We start from the raw sequence: 18,530 nt of genomic DNA, 5'->3' as shown, positions 1-18,530 counted from the left end.
ATACTGTGTAAAGGGACAATATGGGGATGTGGGGGCCATAAAATAGGATGTGGGAACACTAAGGGGCTTCACTAGAGGTACTATTTTGATGTGGGCACACAAAACAACCGGGAGGAGATGGGAGTGTGGCTAAGCTGTATACAATAATCCAATATGCCACAATATGTGACCCTTTATCTTGCCCTCCACAGTTGGGAGATAAGCATTTATTTTGCGATGACATGCCCATACAGCCACATGGCCGCTGCAGTTACTTACTGGTCACCGCGCATGCTGAAATCACTGGTGAGGTCAGTGATTGATGGCCGCAAAGTACACAAATCAGTGGAGAAAACGCTAAAGCAGCAGCTTAGGAGTGGAGAAGAAGCATCATGGGGGCTACGACTACATGTCTGACCCTGATGGCAGCTTCTTATTTTATACAAATATGATCACCAGTTGCTATAATGTAATGATAAATGGACACAACGAGATTTTGTGGTAAATATGTTTAATCGATGCCGAATCAACAATCTGACATTTCCATGCATTTCACCCACCCACTGCGCATTATTGGAAAAAAATGCTACACGCTTGCTGGGATTTGTATATACTGACAATACATTGACTTGACATCTATTGCATAAAAATCCCATAGCATAAAATATTTACACAAGACAAGGGGAGATTCTTTTAACATTTCTTTAAAATAATAATTTCACCATTTTTGGCTCGAGCCATAAGGACATAAAGCTGAGATTGACAAACAGCCTTATAATTAGCACACGACTGTAGCTAGGAAAAACATTACCCTGACCCCTGCAATGCTGAGCCATAGAAGGATATAAGACTAATGCGTGGAATGACTTATCAAAAATGTTTCCTAATGACTAGTGATGAGCGAATATACTCGTTACTCGAGATTTCCCGAGCATGCTCGGGGGTCCTCCGAGTATTTTTTTAGTGCTCGGAGATTTAGTTTTCATCGCCGCAGCTGAATGATTTACAGCTATTAGCCAGCATAAGTACATGTGGGGGTTGCCTGGTTGCTAGGGAATCCCCACATGTAATCAAGCTGTCTAGTAGCTGTAAATCATCCAGCTGAGGAGATGAAAACTAAATCTCCGAGCACTAAAAAATACTCGGAGGACCCCCGAGCGTGCTTGTGAAATCTTGAGTAACGAGTATATTCGCTCATCACTACTAATTACCTTACGTCTTTATATGAATTACCATATATGCAGTAGTACTTTACTAGGGGCAGGGACCTGCATTAGTGACACCTCTCCAGTAGTGCAATAAAAAAATATTGGAGTGGCGCTTTAAATAAGAATTGTGTAATACTTCATTTTACCTAAGGTGGTGCTGCAGGGAAAATTAACACGGCAAGGTTCGTCTGCAGATTACAGCGTTTTATTCTGCAATTCTACAGTCGCCATACTACACACAATAATCCTTTCACCCATTTTCCTCCAGCTCTCATGCTCCACATAATATTATAGAAGTGTCCCTACCCTGTACATTATAAATTATAATTCGACCCCATCTTGTCACAATGTAACATCCTAATCCTACATTACATGAGTCAGTCTTGGCTCTGCAGCTGGAATCATAATTCTACCATTTTAATTTCCCAATGCTAATTGCATTGTGCACTGCCCCCCAGTGTCTGTTGGGCGGCATTACAAAAAACATACTCCTCAACTACCCCAGCAGCCTCTTCCAATGATAAAATGCAGATGTACCCAATTTCCACAGGCACGTCTGGTCAGGAGCTAGTAAAGGGGTGTCGCTTGTTCAATAGGGTGTGATCTGTTAAAGGGGTGTCGCCTGACTTCCAAAATCTGGCACTACATTAGCCAAAAATTGAAACGTTTGCTTATGCAAATAGATAAATAAATAAATCAAACAACCCCTTTAAGGTGAATACACATCATTGGTGAAGGACGTCTTCAGATTGTTGCGTCAGTCCCCTCCTCGCTAAGGGCCACAATTCAGTGCCTCCTGGCTAAGGGCCACAATTCAGCGCTATGGCACCACTAGTACAAGACTTGTGTAAAAGAGTATTGATGGCACAAACAGATACTTAGTTTTGGTATAAGCAGCGACAGTGGATTACACAGCACTATATCTAATTGGGATGTACAACCACAAAAAATAGTGATTGTTCCCTTTAAAATAAAAAAATAAAAAATACAAAGCTCTGCGGCTTTACATATCTATAGTGTTTCCTTTTGCAGAATTTAAATAAAAGTCTGGCTTGCATTTTGCAATGTAAGCCTCCGCATTGTTCCTGCTGGCTGTGACGTACATTTTCTTTACTTCATGCGTCAGGAGACACAAAAGGCCTTGTCTCTTCTCTGTCATTTAACGTGTCTGCCACCTCAGGCGTTAGGTGAAAAAAAATGCTGCACGTGAAAAAGAAAAGGACAAATAGAAATTACAAGTATACCTCAGTCTTCACATAATGGTCACAAGAAAGAATGTAAGTCTACAGATTTTTAAATAGTCACCTTGCATTTTTAAAGAATATATAAGACATTAATTCACTTTCCTCTGATCAAGTCAGCCAGTAAATGTAATCTCCATTTAATTTAGTTACTACTATGGATCGGGCAATATGATACACCTCATCTCATCCAGTATATCATGTCTCCAGCAATGCCTTGGCTAGTTGTCAGAATTTGATTATCCGTAATGGATGGAAAAAAAAAGAAAAAAAAAGCAAGATACCGAGATAACTTAGTGATTTCAATGAACCCAAAGCTTAAAGTGAACCTGTCAAAATAATTTACCACTCCTCCACCCAAACATTTAATATGATTGCATAGCCCTTTAAAATATAAGCCAGTTGATCTCTTTATGATCCCAAAGCGATGCTCCAGCAGAGAGAAATCGTGTTTTGAAGTAGTGTCTGGAAGTGCATTAGGGTGTAACGGTGCACTTCCAGCTTCTCAGCCTCAAGCCAGGATCACACTTGCGAGTGTGATGCGAGAAACTCGCATTAGTCTCTCGCCTCAAAACCCGGAACTGCCGCTGGCACTCGGGAGCGGAGCGTTCAGTTGCGTAGAAACACATAGCCACATGCTCCGGTCCTGAGTGCCGGTGGCAGTGCTGGGTATTGATGCGAGTTTCTCGCATCACACTCGCAAGAGCGACCCCGGCCTCACACTGAATCTCCTTCCTACCTAGTGGTACTTTCCTCTGATTGATTGACAGGTTGTTTGCCCTGGTACATGGTCACAGATGGCGACAGACCTGTCACTTAGCCACGGGAGGATGCTGTTAGGTAGGAAATTTAGCGTGAGGCTGAGCAGCCAGAAGTGCATCGTAATGCCCCTATGCACTTCCAGACACAACTTTAAAACATGATTTCTCGCTACTGGAGCAGTACATTGGGGTCATAAAGGGATCAACTGATTGATCTCTTAAAGGGTTACCAAAGCATATTCATGGCTTGGTATGAGTTAAAGTTTCTGAAATATAAATGGTGACCTTGCAGGAAATCCAAATTATTACTACCTTGTTTACAATAAATGTAACCGTCAGGTTCCCTTCAGGGGGAACACTTTGTGATCAGCTTCTTGGGAAGGGACACTTCTATGTAGGCATTTCTGAAAACAGATAATCCCTTTACATGAGTAAGTATTCTCACTTTTTTGGTCCCGTAATGGAATCAATATATTGGTGTAATTATATTGTCATCCAAAGGGATAACTTATATGGCTACAGTGCTAATGCCACCACTACGGCACGTTGAGTGATTAAGCCAATCATTGGGCTCAATGAACTCATGCCCTCTACGTAGCCATGACTGCTGAACCCAGTGATTGGCTGCAGCGGTAATCATGATGTCACTATTGCAACCAAGTCCACATGGACTTGGCAAAGTGTCAGACCCAGTAGCTCTAAATTAATATTCTCAAATTTCCATATAGTTGGATGGAGCAAATGTCAGTTAACAGCAAAATCTGAATATAATGTGATGTAGAGGAAGGAATAAATAGGATCTCTGGACTTATCTTCAATGTGCTGAATCATAAGACACTGACAGCTTCCAAAATCGCACTATCCCCAAATCAATATCTCTCTGGTGACTTACACATCATTGCTCCCACGAGGAGTTGCCTTTGTTTGCCTGTGGAACAAGCAAAATGATAATGATTATTTCATGATATTAATGTTCAGCTGGTGACAAATCCATTTGTGTTCTACAATGTGACCCTCCAAAGTCTACAATTTATTCAAAAGAGCAGCTGGTGTATAGCCCTCAGAGGAGAGTAGGTGGCGGCCCTCCTGCAAAATTTGCAACTGAGTCCCCATCTGTCATCTATAAACTACTGGTGTTTTATTTTATGGCAAAAGGGCATATGGATGTTGTCAGCCACCAAAACATTGGCTCAATTGCCACCTATAATTCTTCTCCTGTTTTTCCAGAATGATTAAAATCAAACCTACTACATATAGCTTGAAAGATGGATAATGCTGGAAAGGAGAATAAATGGAGTCCAACTTTCATATTTTGGACTCAAGTCATCAGTTACATACATCTTGGGAATATCTGAATACCGGTTTCAAGAATTTAGATTGGAGCCACCGTCGGAGTTCTGTAGCATTGCTGGAAAGTTGAGAAGAGAAGCTGACAGATCTGAGAGCTACAATTCTATAATATCATCCATGAATCAAGGAGGTGAGATGACAAAAATCAGTAAGACCAGTTTCACACGTCCAATATCCATGGTCTCAATACAGACCACACTGTCCATCTGGTCCATGGGTCTTTTGACCAGAACTCAACAGCCTAAAAGGTCAATGTGAATCTGGCCTAAGGCCAATCAGGATTACTTCCTAAGAGTCTGAAAGAGACTGATATTTTCACAAGGTAGGAAGAGTTAGAGATGGGTTGAGGACATGGTTTTCCAATGGTTCAGACCAGTGAGAGGAACCAAGGCAAAAATGAAATTATGGTTATATATAAATGTAGTTGCCATACATCTCTACTGCTAAATATGCAAAGAGTACACGTGATCTGGCATAATGAAGTTTATCATGATTATTTGGTCCCCTTCACAAGTCTAAGAGACTTAGTGTAGAAGAATACACCTCACCCTATGGCAGTAAGAAGAGATGAAACATCAGTTTGTTGCATATCACAACAGTTTTTCTAATACATTTTGCCCTACAATGTAAATATATTTTCTAAATTTTACGTGGAAAGTGTCCCTAATTAGATAATAAGTATCCATGTGTGCATCTCCTGCTTACATTTCTTTAATTTTAATCAATCATTTGTCCTCATGAGCAATATATTTTTTTTAACGACAGTTATTTTTGGAATAAAATACTTGTCCAAAAGATTGTTTAGTAATAACTCGGCCAACAAAATCACCAAAGCTCAAAGCTGAAGCCTGCAACGTCTGCAAAAGGTCACCAAAAGTGGTAATCGCTATCTGCTTTCTCCGGTTCTCCTCTGGGTGTTTGGAAAGCCATTAAAAGCCATTAGTATCTGAAGATACAACGCAGTGAGCTAAGTGTTTTGGCCAAATCCCAGAACATTGCAGCTCTTTCATTCAGCAGTTTATATTACACATTCAAGAAAGGTGACACCACCAAAGAGGACCTGAAGAATGGACCACCGGGCTATATGGAGTCACATCGGATATCAGAGCTCCATTCAAATGTTTGACAATGACAAACCAGAACCGACCAATTCTGCCTGTAACAAGTCAGTGGAGTTTTTCTGTTTCCTGTATGTCCACAGGAATAGATTTATCTGCAGGAAACTAAGCTCTGGAATTAGCTGTAATAATATTGGGTGGTCTTACCATACAGAGCGGGTCAATCAGACCCCTGTAGGAATACATTTCTGAAGATAATCACATTTCACTTTACTGTGTAACACCTCCTTCACATGTACGTGTACAGACATAGCCTCCCTTCATGACACAGATGCTGCTGCCACTTTTTATAATACCACGATAACAGCAACAATTGAGTCGGCCTCCCCCTCATGCATAAAAAAACTCATACACTCAACAGGCAGCCCTTGCTGACCAGCCTGACCAAAGAACTGAGACGGGCTTCCAGGATCGCTGAGCGGAGATGGAAGCGATCCCGCTCTGCCGACCACTTCACTGCATACAAGCAGTCCCTCGCCAGCTTCAAGTCCACGCTCACTGCCGCAAAACAAACTTCTCATCTCTCATATCCTCCCTGTCTCACAACCTTAAACAGCTTTTCTACACTTTCAATTCTCTACTCCATCCCCACGCACCCCCTCCCTCCCCTCTCATTTCTGCTGAAGACTTTGCCTCCTTCTTTAAACAGGAGATCAATACGATCAGAGAAAGCTTTGGCCCACAGCGCCCGTCAACTCTGTTTCTCCAAAACCAGCTTCTCCACCATGGCAGGAGACCAGCTCTCCACCCTCCTGTCAAGATCACACCTCACCACCTGCACGCTTGACCCGCTCCCGTCCCACCTCATCCCTAACCTTGTCATGGTCTTCATCCCAACCCTAACACACCTATTCAAGCTCTCACTCACAGCAGGTGTCTTCCCCTCAGCCTTCAAACATACCAAGATCACACCTATCCTCAAAAAGCCCTCCCTCGACTCATCCTCTGTTTCTAGCTATCATACGATATCTCTTCTCCCTTATGCCTCAAAATTACTGGAACAACATGTCCATCTTTAACTGTCCTCCCACCTCTCCTCCTGCTCCCTCTTTGACAGGTTACAATCTGGCTTCCGACCCCATCACTCATCTGAAACTGCCTTAACTAAAATGACCAATGACCTGCTAACTGCCAAGAGCAAGCGACACTACTCTGTCCTCCTTCTCCTGGACCTGTCTCCTACCTTTGACACTGTGGACCACTCCCTTCTGCTACAGATCCTCTCATCTCTTGGCATCACAGACTTGGCCCTATCCTGGATCTTGTCATATCTGACAGCCTGAACATTCAGTGTCTCCCTCCCCCATGCCACCTCCTCACTTCGCCCCTTGTCTGTCGGTGTTCCTCAAGGCTCTGTTCTAGGACCCCTACTCTTCTCCATCTACAGCTTTGGCCTGGGATAACTCATAGAATCCCGCGGTATGCAGTATCATCTCTACGCCAATGACATGCAGATCTACCTATCCGGACCTGACCTCACCTCCTTACCAAAATCCCACACTCTCTGTCTGCTATCTCGGCCTTCTTTTCCGCTTGCTTTCTAAAACTGAACATGGACAAAACAGAATTCATCATCTTTCCCCCATCTCACTCTACCCCTCCACCAGACCTATCCATCAATGTCAATGGCTGCTCACTTTCCCCAGTCCCACACGCCCGGTACCTCGGAGTGATCCTCGACTCTGCCCTCTCTTTCAAGCCACATATCCAAGCCCTTGCCACCTCCTGCCGTCTCAAACTCAAAAATATTTCCCGGATCCGCACACTCCTTGACCGCAACAGCACAAAAACACTAGTGCATGCCCTTATATCTAGCCTTGACTACTGCAACCCCCTACTCACTGGCCTCCCTGTTATGACCCCAATGGCGAGGGTCTCAGAGGAACGTGGAAGTCTGCAGAATACAAAAATCCAGCTCATAGGGCAGTGGTAACTGGGTTGACCATATATCTACTCCTAACGCCAACACTAGAAGTAGCCGGGGATCATTCCTACGTTGATTCTAGATGACACGCGCCAGCCGGAGAATCTAGCTACCCCTAGTAGAGGAAAACAAAGACCTTTCTTGCCTCCAGAGAAGGGGACCCCAAAGCTGGATAGAAGCCCCCCACAAATAATGACGGTGAGGTAAGAGGAAATGACAAACACAGAAATGAACCAGGTTTAGCACAGAGAGGCCCGCTTACTGATAGCAGAATAAAGAAAGGTAACTTATATGGTCAACAAAAACCCTATCAAAATCCACACTGGAAATTCAAGAACCCCCGAACCGTCTAACGGTCCGGGGGGAGAACACCAGCCCCCTAGAGCTTCCAGAAAAGGTCAGGATATAGCTTTGGAACAAGCTGGACAAAAATACAAAACCAAAACAAATAGCAAAAAGCAAAAGGCAGACTTAGCTGATATAACTGGAACCAGGATCAGTAGACAAGAGCACAGCAGACTAGCTCTGAAAACTACGTTGCCAGGCATTGAACTGAAGGTCCCGGGAGCTTATATAGCAACACCCCTAACTAACGACCCAGGTGCGGATAAAAGGAATGACAGAAAAACCAGAGTCAAAAAACTAGTAACCACTAGAGGGAGCAAAAAGCAAATTCACAACAGTACCCCCCCCTTAGTGAGGGGTCACCGAACCCTCACCACGACCACCAGGGCGATCAGGATGAGCGGCATGAAAGGCACGAACTAAATCGGCCGCATGAACATCAGAGGCGACAACCCAGGAATTATCCTCCTGACCATAGCCCTTCCACTTGACCAGGTACTGAAGCCTCCGCCTGGAGAGGCGAGAATCCAAGATCTTCTCCACCACGTACTCCAACTCGCCCTCAACCAACACCGGAGCAGGAGGCTCAGCAGAAGGAACTACAGGCACAATGTACCGCCGCAACAAGGACCTATGAAATACATTGTGAATAGCAAACGACACAGGAAGATCCAGACGAAAAGATACAGGATTAAGGATTTCCAATATCTTGTAAGGCCCAATAAAACGAGGTTTAAATTTGGGAGAGGAGACCTTCATAGGAACAAAGCGGGAAGAAAGCCACACCAAATCCCCAACGCGTAGTCGGGGACCCACACCGCGGCGGCGGTTGGTAAAGCGCTGAGCCTTCTCCTGTGACAACTTCAAGTTGTCCACCACATGATTCCAGATCTGCTGCAACCTATCCACCACAGAATCCACCCCAGGACAGTCAGAAGGCTCCACATGACCCGAAGAAAAGCGAGGATGGAAACCAGAGTTGCAGAAAAAAGGCGAAACCAAGGTGGCGGAACTAGCCCGATTATTAAGGGCAAACTCAGCCAACGGCAAGAATGTCACCCAATCGTCCTGATCAGCAGAGACAAAACACCTCAAATAAGCCTCCAAAGTCTGATTGGTTCGCTCCGTCTGTCCATTAGTCTGAGGATGGAAAGCAGACGAAAACGACAAATCAATGCCCATCCTACTACAAAAGGATCGCCAGAACCTGGAAACGAACTGGGATCCTCTGTCTGACACAATATTCTCAGGGATGCCGTGCAAACGAACCACGTTCTGGAAAAACACAGGAACCAGATCGGAAGAGGAAGGCAGCTTAGGTAAAGGAACCAAATGGACCATCTTGGAGAAGCGATCACATATCACCCAGATAACGGACATGCCCTGAGATAGCGGAAGATCAGAAATGAAATCCATGGAGATATGTGTCCAAGGTCTCTTCGGGACAGGCAAGGGCAAGAGCAAACCGCTGGCACGAGAACAGCAAGGCTTAGCTCGAGCACAAGTCCCACAGGACTGCACAAATGACCGCACATCCCTTGACAAGGAAGGCCACCAAAAGGACCTGGCCACCAGATCTCTGGTGCCAAAAATTCCCGGGTGACCTGCCAACACCGAGGAATGAACCTCGGAAATGACTCTGCTGGTCCACTTATCCGGGACAAACAGTCTGTCAGGTGGACAAGACTCAGGCCTATCAGCCTGAAATCTCTGCAACACACGTCGCAGATCCGGAGAAATAGCTGACAAGATAACTCCATCTTTAAGAATACCAACAGGATCAGCGACTCCAGGAGCATCAGGCACAAAGCTCCTAGAAAGAGCATCGGCCCTCACATTCTTTGAACCTGGTAAATACGAGACAACAAAATCAAAGCGGGAGAAAAACAATGACCAGCGGGCCTGTCTCGGATTAAGGCGTTTAGCAGACTCGAGATACATCAGATTTTTGTGATCAGTCAAGACCACCACACGATGCTTAGCACCCTCGAGCCAATGACGCCACTCCTCAAATGCCCATTTCATGGCCAACAACTCCCGATTGCCCACATCATAATTTCGCTCGGCAGGCGAAAACTTCCTAGAGAAAAAGGCACAAGGTTTCATAACAGAGCAACCAGGGCCTCTCTGCGACAAAACGGCCCCTGCTCCAATCTCCGAAGCATCCACCTCAACCTGAAAGGGAAGTGAGACGTCAGGCTGGCACAAAACAGGCGCCGAAGTAAACCGGCGTTTCAACTCCTGGAAAGCCTCCACGGCAGCAGGAGCCCAGTTAGCTACATCGGAGCCCTTCTTGGTCATATCCGTCAAAGGTTTCACAATGCTAGAAAAATTAGCGATAAAACGACGGTAGAAGTTAGCGAAGCCCAAGAACTTCTGAAGACTCTTAACTGACGAGGGCTGAGTCCAATCAAGAATAGCTCGGACCTTGACTGGGTCCATCTCCACAGCAGAAGGGGAAAAAATGAACCCCAAAAAGGGAACCTTCTGTACACCAAAGAGACACTTTGAGCCCTTGACAAACAAAGAATTTTCACGCAAAATTTTAAAGACCAACCTGACCTGCTCCACATGCGAATCCCAATTATCAGAAAAAACCAAAATATCATCCAGATAAACAATCAAAAATTTATCCAGATACTTCCGGAAAATGTCATGCATAAAGGACTGAAAAACTGAAGGCGCATTGGAGAGCCCAAAAGGCATCACCAAGTACTCAAAATGACCTTCGGGCGTATTGAATGCGGTTTTCCATTCATCACCTTGCTTAATGCGCACAAGGTTGTACGCACCACGAAGGTCTATCTTGGTGAACCACTTGGCACCCTTAATCCGGGCAAACAAGTCAGACAACAGCGGTAAAGGATACTGAAATTTGACAGTGATCTTATTTAAAAGCCGATAATCAATACAAGGTCTCAAAGATCCGTCCTTTTTTGCCACAAAAAAGAATCCCGCACCAAGAGGGGAAGAAGACGGACGAATATGTCCTTTTTCCAGAGACTCCTTGATATATGAACGCATAGCGGTATGTTCAGGTACCGACAGATTAAACAGTCTTCCCTTAGGAAATTTACTGCCTGGGATCAAATCTATAGCACAGTCACAGTCCCTATGAGGAGGCAGTGCACTGGACTCAGACTCACTGAAGACATCCTGATAATCAGACAAATACTCCGGAACTTCCGAAGGCGTAGAAGAAGCAATAGACACAGGCAGTGAATCCTCATGAATACCACGACAGCCCCAATTTGAGACTGACATAGCCTTCCAGTCCAGGACTGGATTATGGGTCTGTAACCATGGCAGCCCTAAAACGACCAAATCATGCATTTTATGTAAAACCAGGAAACGTATCACCTCGCGGTGTTCAGGAGTCATGCACATGGTAACCTGAGTCCAATACTGCGGTTTATTTGCTGCCAATGGTGTAGCATCAATACCCCTAAGAGGAATAGGATTTTCTAATGGTTCAAGAGTAAATCCACAGCGCTTAGCAAATGAGAGATCCATGAGACTCAGGGCAGCACCTGAATCTACAAACGCCATGACAGGATAAGATGACAGTGAGCAAATCAAAGTTACAGACAGAATAAATTTAGGTTGCAAATTACCAACGGTGACAGGACTAACAACCTTAGCTATACGTTTAGAGCATGCTGAGATAACATGTGTAGAATCACCACAGTAGTAGCACAAGCCATTCCGGCGTCTATGAATTTTCCGCTCATTTCTAGTCAGGATTCTATCACATTGCATTAAATCAGGTGTCTGTTCAGACAACACCATGAGGGAATTTGCGGTTTTTCTATCACATTGCACCGAATTAGGTGTCTGTTCAGACAACACCATGAGGGAATTTGCGGTTTTGCGCTCCCGCAACCGCCGGTCAATTTGAATAGCCAGTGCCATAGTATCATTCAGACCTGTGGGAATGGGAAAACCCACCATAACATTCTTAATGGCTTCAGAAAGGCCATTTCTAAAATTAGCGGCCAGTGCACACTCGTTCCAATGTGTCAGCACGGACCATTTCCGAAATTTTTGGCAATACACTTCAGCCTCGTCCTGCCCCTGAGACATAGACAGCAAGGCCTTTTCTGCCTGAATCTCAAGATTGGGTTCCTCATAAAGTAAACCGAGCGCCAGAAAAAACGCATCAAGATCAGCCAATGCCGGATCTCCTGGCGCCAGCGAAAAAGCCCAATCCTGAGGGTCGCCCCGTAAGAACGAAATAACAATTTTTACTTGCTGAGCAGAATCTCCTGATGAACAGGGTCTCAGGGACAAAAACAATTTACAATTATTCACGAAATTCCTAAACTTAAACCTGTCTCCGGAAAACAGTTCAGGAATCGGTATTTTAGGTTCTGACCTAGGATTTCTGATAACATAGTCTTGTATGCCCTGCACACGAGTAGCCAGCTGGTCCACACTTGTAATCAAGGTCTGGACATTCATGTCTGCAGCAAGCATAGCCACTCTGAGGTAAAGGGGAAGGAGAAAAAAAAAACTCAGAATCTTCTTTCTTATAATCCCTCTTCTGCAATGCATTAAACATTTAATACGGTCCTGGCAAACTGTTATGACCCCAATGGCGAGGGTCTCAGAGGAACGTGGAAGTCTGCAGAATACAAAAATCCAGCTCATAGGGCAGTGGTAACTGGGTTGACCATATATCTACTCCTAACGCCAACACTAGAAGTAGCCGGGGATCATTCCTACGTTGATTCTAGATGACACGCGCCAGCCGGAGAATCTAGCTACCCCTAGTAGAGGAAAACAAAGACCTTTCTTGCCTCCAGAGAAGGGGACCCCAAAGCTGGATAGAAGCCCCCCACAAATAATGACGGTGAGGTAAGAGGAAATGACAAACACAGAAATGAACCAGGTTTAGCACAGAGAGGCCCGCTTACTGATAGCAGAATAAAGAAAGGTAACTTGGTCAACAAAAACCCTATCAAAATCCACACTGGAAATTCAAGAACCCCCGAACCGTCTAACGGTCCGGGGGGAGAACACCAGCCCCCTAGAGCTTCCAGAAAAGGTCAGGATATAGATTTGGAACAAGCTGGACAAAAATACAAAACCAAAACAAATAGCAAAAAGCAAAAGGCAGACTTAGCTGATATAACTGGAACCAGGATCAGTAGACAAGAGCACAGCAGACTAGCTCTGAAAACTACGTTGCCAGGCATTGAACTGAAGGTCCCGGGAGCTTATATAGCAACACCCCTAACTAACGACCCAGGTGCGGATAAAAGGAATGACAGAAAAACCAGAGTCAAAAAACTAGTAACCACTAGAGGGAGCAAAAAGCAAATTCACAACACCTCCCCTCTAGCACTCTGGCACCACTTCAATCCATCCTACACTCTGCTGCCCAACTTACCTACCTGTCTCCCCGCTATTCCCCAGTCTCTTCCCTATGCCAAGCCCTTCAATGGCTTCCTATCGCCCAGAGAGTCCAGTTCAAAACCCTTACAATGGCATACAAAGCCATTCACAACCTGTCTCCTCCATACATCTGTGACATGGTCTTACCTACAAGCAACCTCCGATCCTCTCAAGATCTCCTTCTCTACTCCTCTCTCATCTCTTCTTCCCACAACCGCATCCAAGACTTCTCCCGTGCTTCCCCCATACTCTGGAACTCTCTACCCCAACACATCAGACTCTCGCCTACCATAGAAACCTTCAAAAGAACCTGAAGACTCACCTCTTCCAACAAGCCTGCAGTGATCCTCAACCTACTGAACCGCCACACAACCAGCTCTACCCTCTCCTAGTGTATCCTCACCCATCCCCTGCAGACTGTGAGCCCTCGCGGGCAGGGTCCTCCCTCCTTATGTACCTGTGTGCCTTGTCTTTTGCCGATGATTAATGTATTTGTCCATATTTGCCCCCTTTTTCACATGTAAAGCGCTATGGAATAAATGGCGCTATGAAAATGCATAATAATAATAATGAACGTGTCTCCAGTATGTATGGCATCTGCTTTACATGTACCAGAGACACATTCACACATACCCATTGTAACTAATGGGGCTGTGCACATGTTGTGTTTTCACAGGTACCGTGTGGGTGGTCCACACGTAGACATACTTGTTTTTTTCCGGCAGCATGGATGACATGGGCCAATAAAAGTCCATGTAAACACTTACAGATAGATACTGTCTGTGATTTGCCAATTCTGAGGCGTCTGTGGGCTGGAATTTTTAAACTGGGAAGGGCCCAATAATCAGGGACCTTCCCAGCTTGATAATATCAGCTCACAGCTGTCTACTTTACCTTTGCTGGTTACCCAAAAATGGGGAGATCCCAATAATTATTTAATTTATTTATTTATCAGATTAAATCATGTACAGTAACCAACACACACAGCACTAATTATATATCTCACAGATATTTATGTATTATCTATCTATCTTTGCACATTAAGACATAAAAATCAGTCATTTCTATTCTGCAATATTTTGGGTGAAATTCTATATTTACTTCTTTATTTATTTTACTTAAGTGCATATATTTTGGACTAAAATTTTTTGCAAATTGGGTTTCATTAAACATGTTGCAATGCTTTGCTCTTTCAGGCTATTTGTTTCCCTGCACAATCTACTTTTATGTCGTTTATGGTTATAAATCAGCTGAGAGGAGCTCAGCAAAAGACACACAAAAGAGTTACAAGCTCTCCAGTCAGACCATCAAAATGAGCTCCTTACATCATTCAGCATGTGTGACTCAGAGAGCTGACGTATCTGCTGTGTGGCGCTTCAGTGCAAACAGCTAAGACCGGAGAAAATCGCAGGGGAAATGGGAGCGAGGTGACTATGTGGTATATGTGGGGGCTCATACTGTATATAGGGTGGCTACGTGGGGGCTGATACTGTATACAAGGGACTGTGTGTGGGCTCATTCTGTGTATAGGGGTCTATGCGGGGACTTATGCTGTATATAGTCAGGGCTGTGTGTGGACTTTATCCTTATAGGGGGCTGTGTGAGGGCTCATGCTGTATATGAGGGGTGTTCATACTGTTCATAGGGGGCTGTGCGAGGGCTCATACTGTATGTGGGGGCTGTGTGTGGACTCATACTGAATATAGGGGGCTGTGTACAGACTCATACAGTATACGGGGGGTCAATATACTAAATTCTGCTCAATATTTTGGGATACAAATAATATTGATGATAATTATAATTAATATGTTAATATTAATATTGAGCACAATTAATTTCAGCCTATTGGTCCGTCCTTCCATAACAGTCGCCATCTCTCATGTGGCCCCTACTGAAAATGAATTGCCCATCCCTATCTATAAACAGCATTATGACACACTACCTGTGTTTCCGAATTTTCTCCACTTGCTCCTTTTTTCTGGCCTTGACCTCTTAACTGAAGCATGCCTATCCTTTCCCGTTGTGCAGTTGTCTGCTCCGGAGCACTACTCCTCCTGTCTTTGGCTCCTTTGCTCTTGGATACTCTTCTATCAGCCATCTCTTCTAGATGGTCATGTCCATTGATGTTGATCACCGCTTCCTTGACCTCAGACTTTGCCAAGCCCACTAATTCTGGTCCATTTTGTGAGAGCCCTTGTGTCTCAAAAGCTTGTTGTAGTTTGATTCCATTTTTCGTTTTGGTTTCCGGCTGGCCATCTGCATCTTTGTCAAAAGAAATGGGATCGCTGGAGATGTTTTGGTCATCATGAGCCCCTTGAAGACTCGATTTCTTTCCGATATGAGTAACTCTGAATCTAGAAAGGGCACAAACAAACCAATAAAATGATCAAACATTATTTATAATCCTCAAACAATATACAATGGGGAAATAAGTATTTGATCCCTTGCTGATTTTGTAAGTCTGCCCACTAACAAAGACATGAACAGTTTATAATTTTAAGGGTAGGTTATTTTTTACATTGAGAAATAGAATATCAAAAATAAAATCCAGAAAATCCCATTGTATAAATTATATAAATTTATTTGCATTTTGCAGTGAGAACTAAGTATTTGATCCCCTACCAACCATTAAGAGTTCTGGCTTCTACAGACCAGTTAGACGCTCCTAATCAACTCGTTACCTGCATTAAAGACAGCTGTCTTACATAGTTGCCTTTATTTGGCTATGTGCACACGTTGCAGATTTGCCTCAGGAATTTTTTGTGCGGATTCTGCATCTCTTGGTGCGGATTTGATGCGTTTTTTATGCGGATTTACTGCGGATTTCATACATTTTTACCCCTGCGGATTTCTATAATGGAATGGGTACAAAAACGCTGCAGATCCGCACAAAAGAAGTGACATGCTACTTCTTTTAATCCGCAGCGTTTCCGCGAGGAATTTTCCGCACCATTAGCACAACATTTTTTTCATTGATTTATTATTATTATTATTATTATTTATTTATATAGCACCATTGATTCCATGGTGCTGTACATGAGAAGGGGTTACATACAAATTACATATATCACTTACAGTAAGCAAACTAACAATTACAGACTGATACAGAGGGGCGAGGACCCTGCCCTTGCGGGCTTACATTCTACAGGATGGTGGGGATGGAGACAATAGGTTGAGGGTTGTAGGAGCACCGGTGTTGGTGAGGAGGTAGCTTCAGTAGTGGTGAGGAGGCAGCGTGGTCAGTGCAGGCTGTAGGTTTTCCTGAAGAGGTGGGTTTTCAGGTTCCATCTGAAGGATCCGAATGTGGTTGATAGTCGGATGTGTTGCAGCAAAGAATTCCAGAGGACGGGGGATATTCGGAAGTAGTCTTGGAGGTGGTCGGGTGAGGAGCGGATAAGTGTGGAGGAGAGAAGGAGTTGGGAGGATCGGAGATTACGTGAGGGAAGATATTGGGAGATTAGTTCAGAGATATATGGAGGAGACAGGTTATGGATGGCTTTGTAGGTCAGTATTAGTAATTTGAACTGGATACGCTGAGGGAATAGGAGCGAGTGAAGAGATTTGCAGAGAGGGGATGAGGAGGAGCAGAGAGGAGAGAGATGAATTAGTCGGGCAGCAGAGTTAAGGATGGATTGGAGAGGTGCAAGGGTGTTAGGCCACAGAAAAGGATGTTGCAGTAGTCAAGGCGGGAGATGATGAGGACATGCACAAGCATTTTACTAGATTGACGGTTGAGTAAAGGACGGATTCTGGAGATATTTTTGAGCTGGAGGCGACAGGAGGTGGAGAGAGCTTGCATGTGCGGTTTGAAGGACAGGGCAGAGTCAAGGGTTACTCCGAGGCATCGGACTTCCAGTATGGGGGAAATTGTGATGTCGTTAATTGTGATAGAAAGGTCAGGTATGGAAGATCTATGAGATGGAGGAAAGATGGTGAGTTCAGATTTGTCCACATTGAGTTTGAGGAAGCGAGAGAAGAATGAGGATATGGCTGATAGACACTCCAGGATTCTGGACAGCAGAGAGGTGACGTCTGGTCCAGAAAGGTAGATCTGAGTGTCATCAGCATAAAGGTGATACTGGAATACATGGGACTTTATGAGTTGTCCCAGGCCAAGTGTGTAGATTGAGAAGAATAGGGGTCCTAGAACAGAGCCTTGGGGGACTCCAACAGAGAGAGGGTGGGATGAGGAGGTAGTGTGGGAGTGGGAGATGCTGAATGTGAGGTTGGAAAGGTATGAGGAGATCCAAGATAGGGTGAGGTCTTTGATGCCAAAGGAGGAGAGGATCTGTAGTAGGAGGCAGTGGCCAACTGTGCCAAAAGCAGAGGACAGGTCTAGAAGGAGGAGTACAGAGTATTGTCCGTTAGCTTTGGCTGTAAGTAGGTCATTAGTGATTTTGGTCAGGGCTGTCTCAGTTGAGTGATGGGGGCGGAAACCAGATTGTATATTGTCAAAGAGCAAGTTAGATGAGAGGTGGAAGGAAAGTTCTGCATGGACGTGCTGCTCCAGGAGTTAGGAAGCGAATGGGAGCAGCGATATTGGGCGATAGCTGGACATAGCTGTTGGGTCGAGGGTTGGCTTTTTAAGGATAGGTGTGATTGTGGCATGTTTGAAAGCAGAAGGGAAGGTGCCAGAAGTTAGTGATAGGTTGAAGAGGTGGGCTAGGGATGGGATTAGTGTGGTAGTGAGGTTGGGGAAGAGGTGGGATGGGATAGGGTCAAGCGCACAGGTGGTGAGGTGCGATTTGGAGAGGAGACAATTAATCCCCCCTTCAGTAATCCTTGGAGAGGGAGGTTATGGGGTTTGGGCATTGGTCTGGTTTAGAAAGGGGTTGTGGTGGTTGAACAATGAAGACTTGCCTTGTTTGGTCGATCTTATTTTTAAAGTGTATGGCAAAGTCCTCAGCAGAGATGAGGGAAGTTGGAGGGGGCAGTTGGGGGCAGAGGAGGGAGTTAAAGGTTTTGAATCACTGTTTGGGGTTGTAGGATAGGGAGGATACGAGGGTTGTGAATTGGCCTGTTTAGCAGAGGTGAGAGCAGATTTAAAAGCAAGTGTTGCCTGTTTGAATGCAGTGAAGTCGTCTTGCGAATGTGTTTTCTTCCAATACTGCTCTGCAACCCTGGACAGTTGCCGGAGCTTTTTAGTGGTGTTGTTGTGCCAGAGTTGTCTATTGATACGTCACACTCTGCCATGGACGAGGGGGCAA

At 44.7% G+C, this 18,530-nt stretch overlaps 1 protein-coding gene across 4 annotated transcripts in view; it reads right to left on the bottom strand.

Annotated features, from left to right (window-relative positions):
• Window positions 1-477: 477 nt before the first annotated feature.
• The window catches only part of RELL2 (RELT like 2), a 149,347-nt gene continuing 131,294 nt past the window's right edge, over window positions 478-18,530 (bottom strand). For 2 of the 4 annotated variants that reach the window (XM_077266267.1, XM_077266266.1), the window contains exons 6-8: window positions 15,266-15,677; window positions 4,082-4,117; window positions 478-2,387 (exon numbers count right to left, since the gene is read on the bottom strand). In XM_077266267.1, the coding sequence (XP_077122382.1) occupies window positions 4,085-4,117; window positions 15,266-15,677 (445 nt within the window). In that variant the 3' untranslated portion in view covers window positions 478-2,387; window positions 4,082-4,084. Of the gene's footprint in view, window positions 2,388-3,970; window positions 4,118-15,265; window positions 15,678-18,530 lie in introns of those variants that run through there. The other 2 variants (XR_013215885.1, XM_077266268.1) reach the window with 2 other exon arrangements.

The sequence above is a fragment of the Ranitomeya variabilis genome, chromosome 5 (genome assembly GCF_051348905.1).
Source record: "Ranitomeya variabilis isolate aRanVar5 chromosome 5, aRanVar5.hap1, whole genome shotgun sequence".
NCBI classification, from domain to species: domain Eukaryota; kingdom Metazoa; phylum Chordata; class Amphibia; order Anura; family Dendrobatidae; genus Ranitomeya; species Ranitomeya variabilis.
The sequence above is the reverse complement of the archived record's forward strand: the minus strand, read 5'-3'. Positions and strand labels throughout refer to the sequence as shown.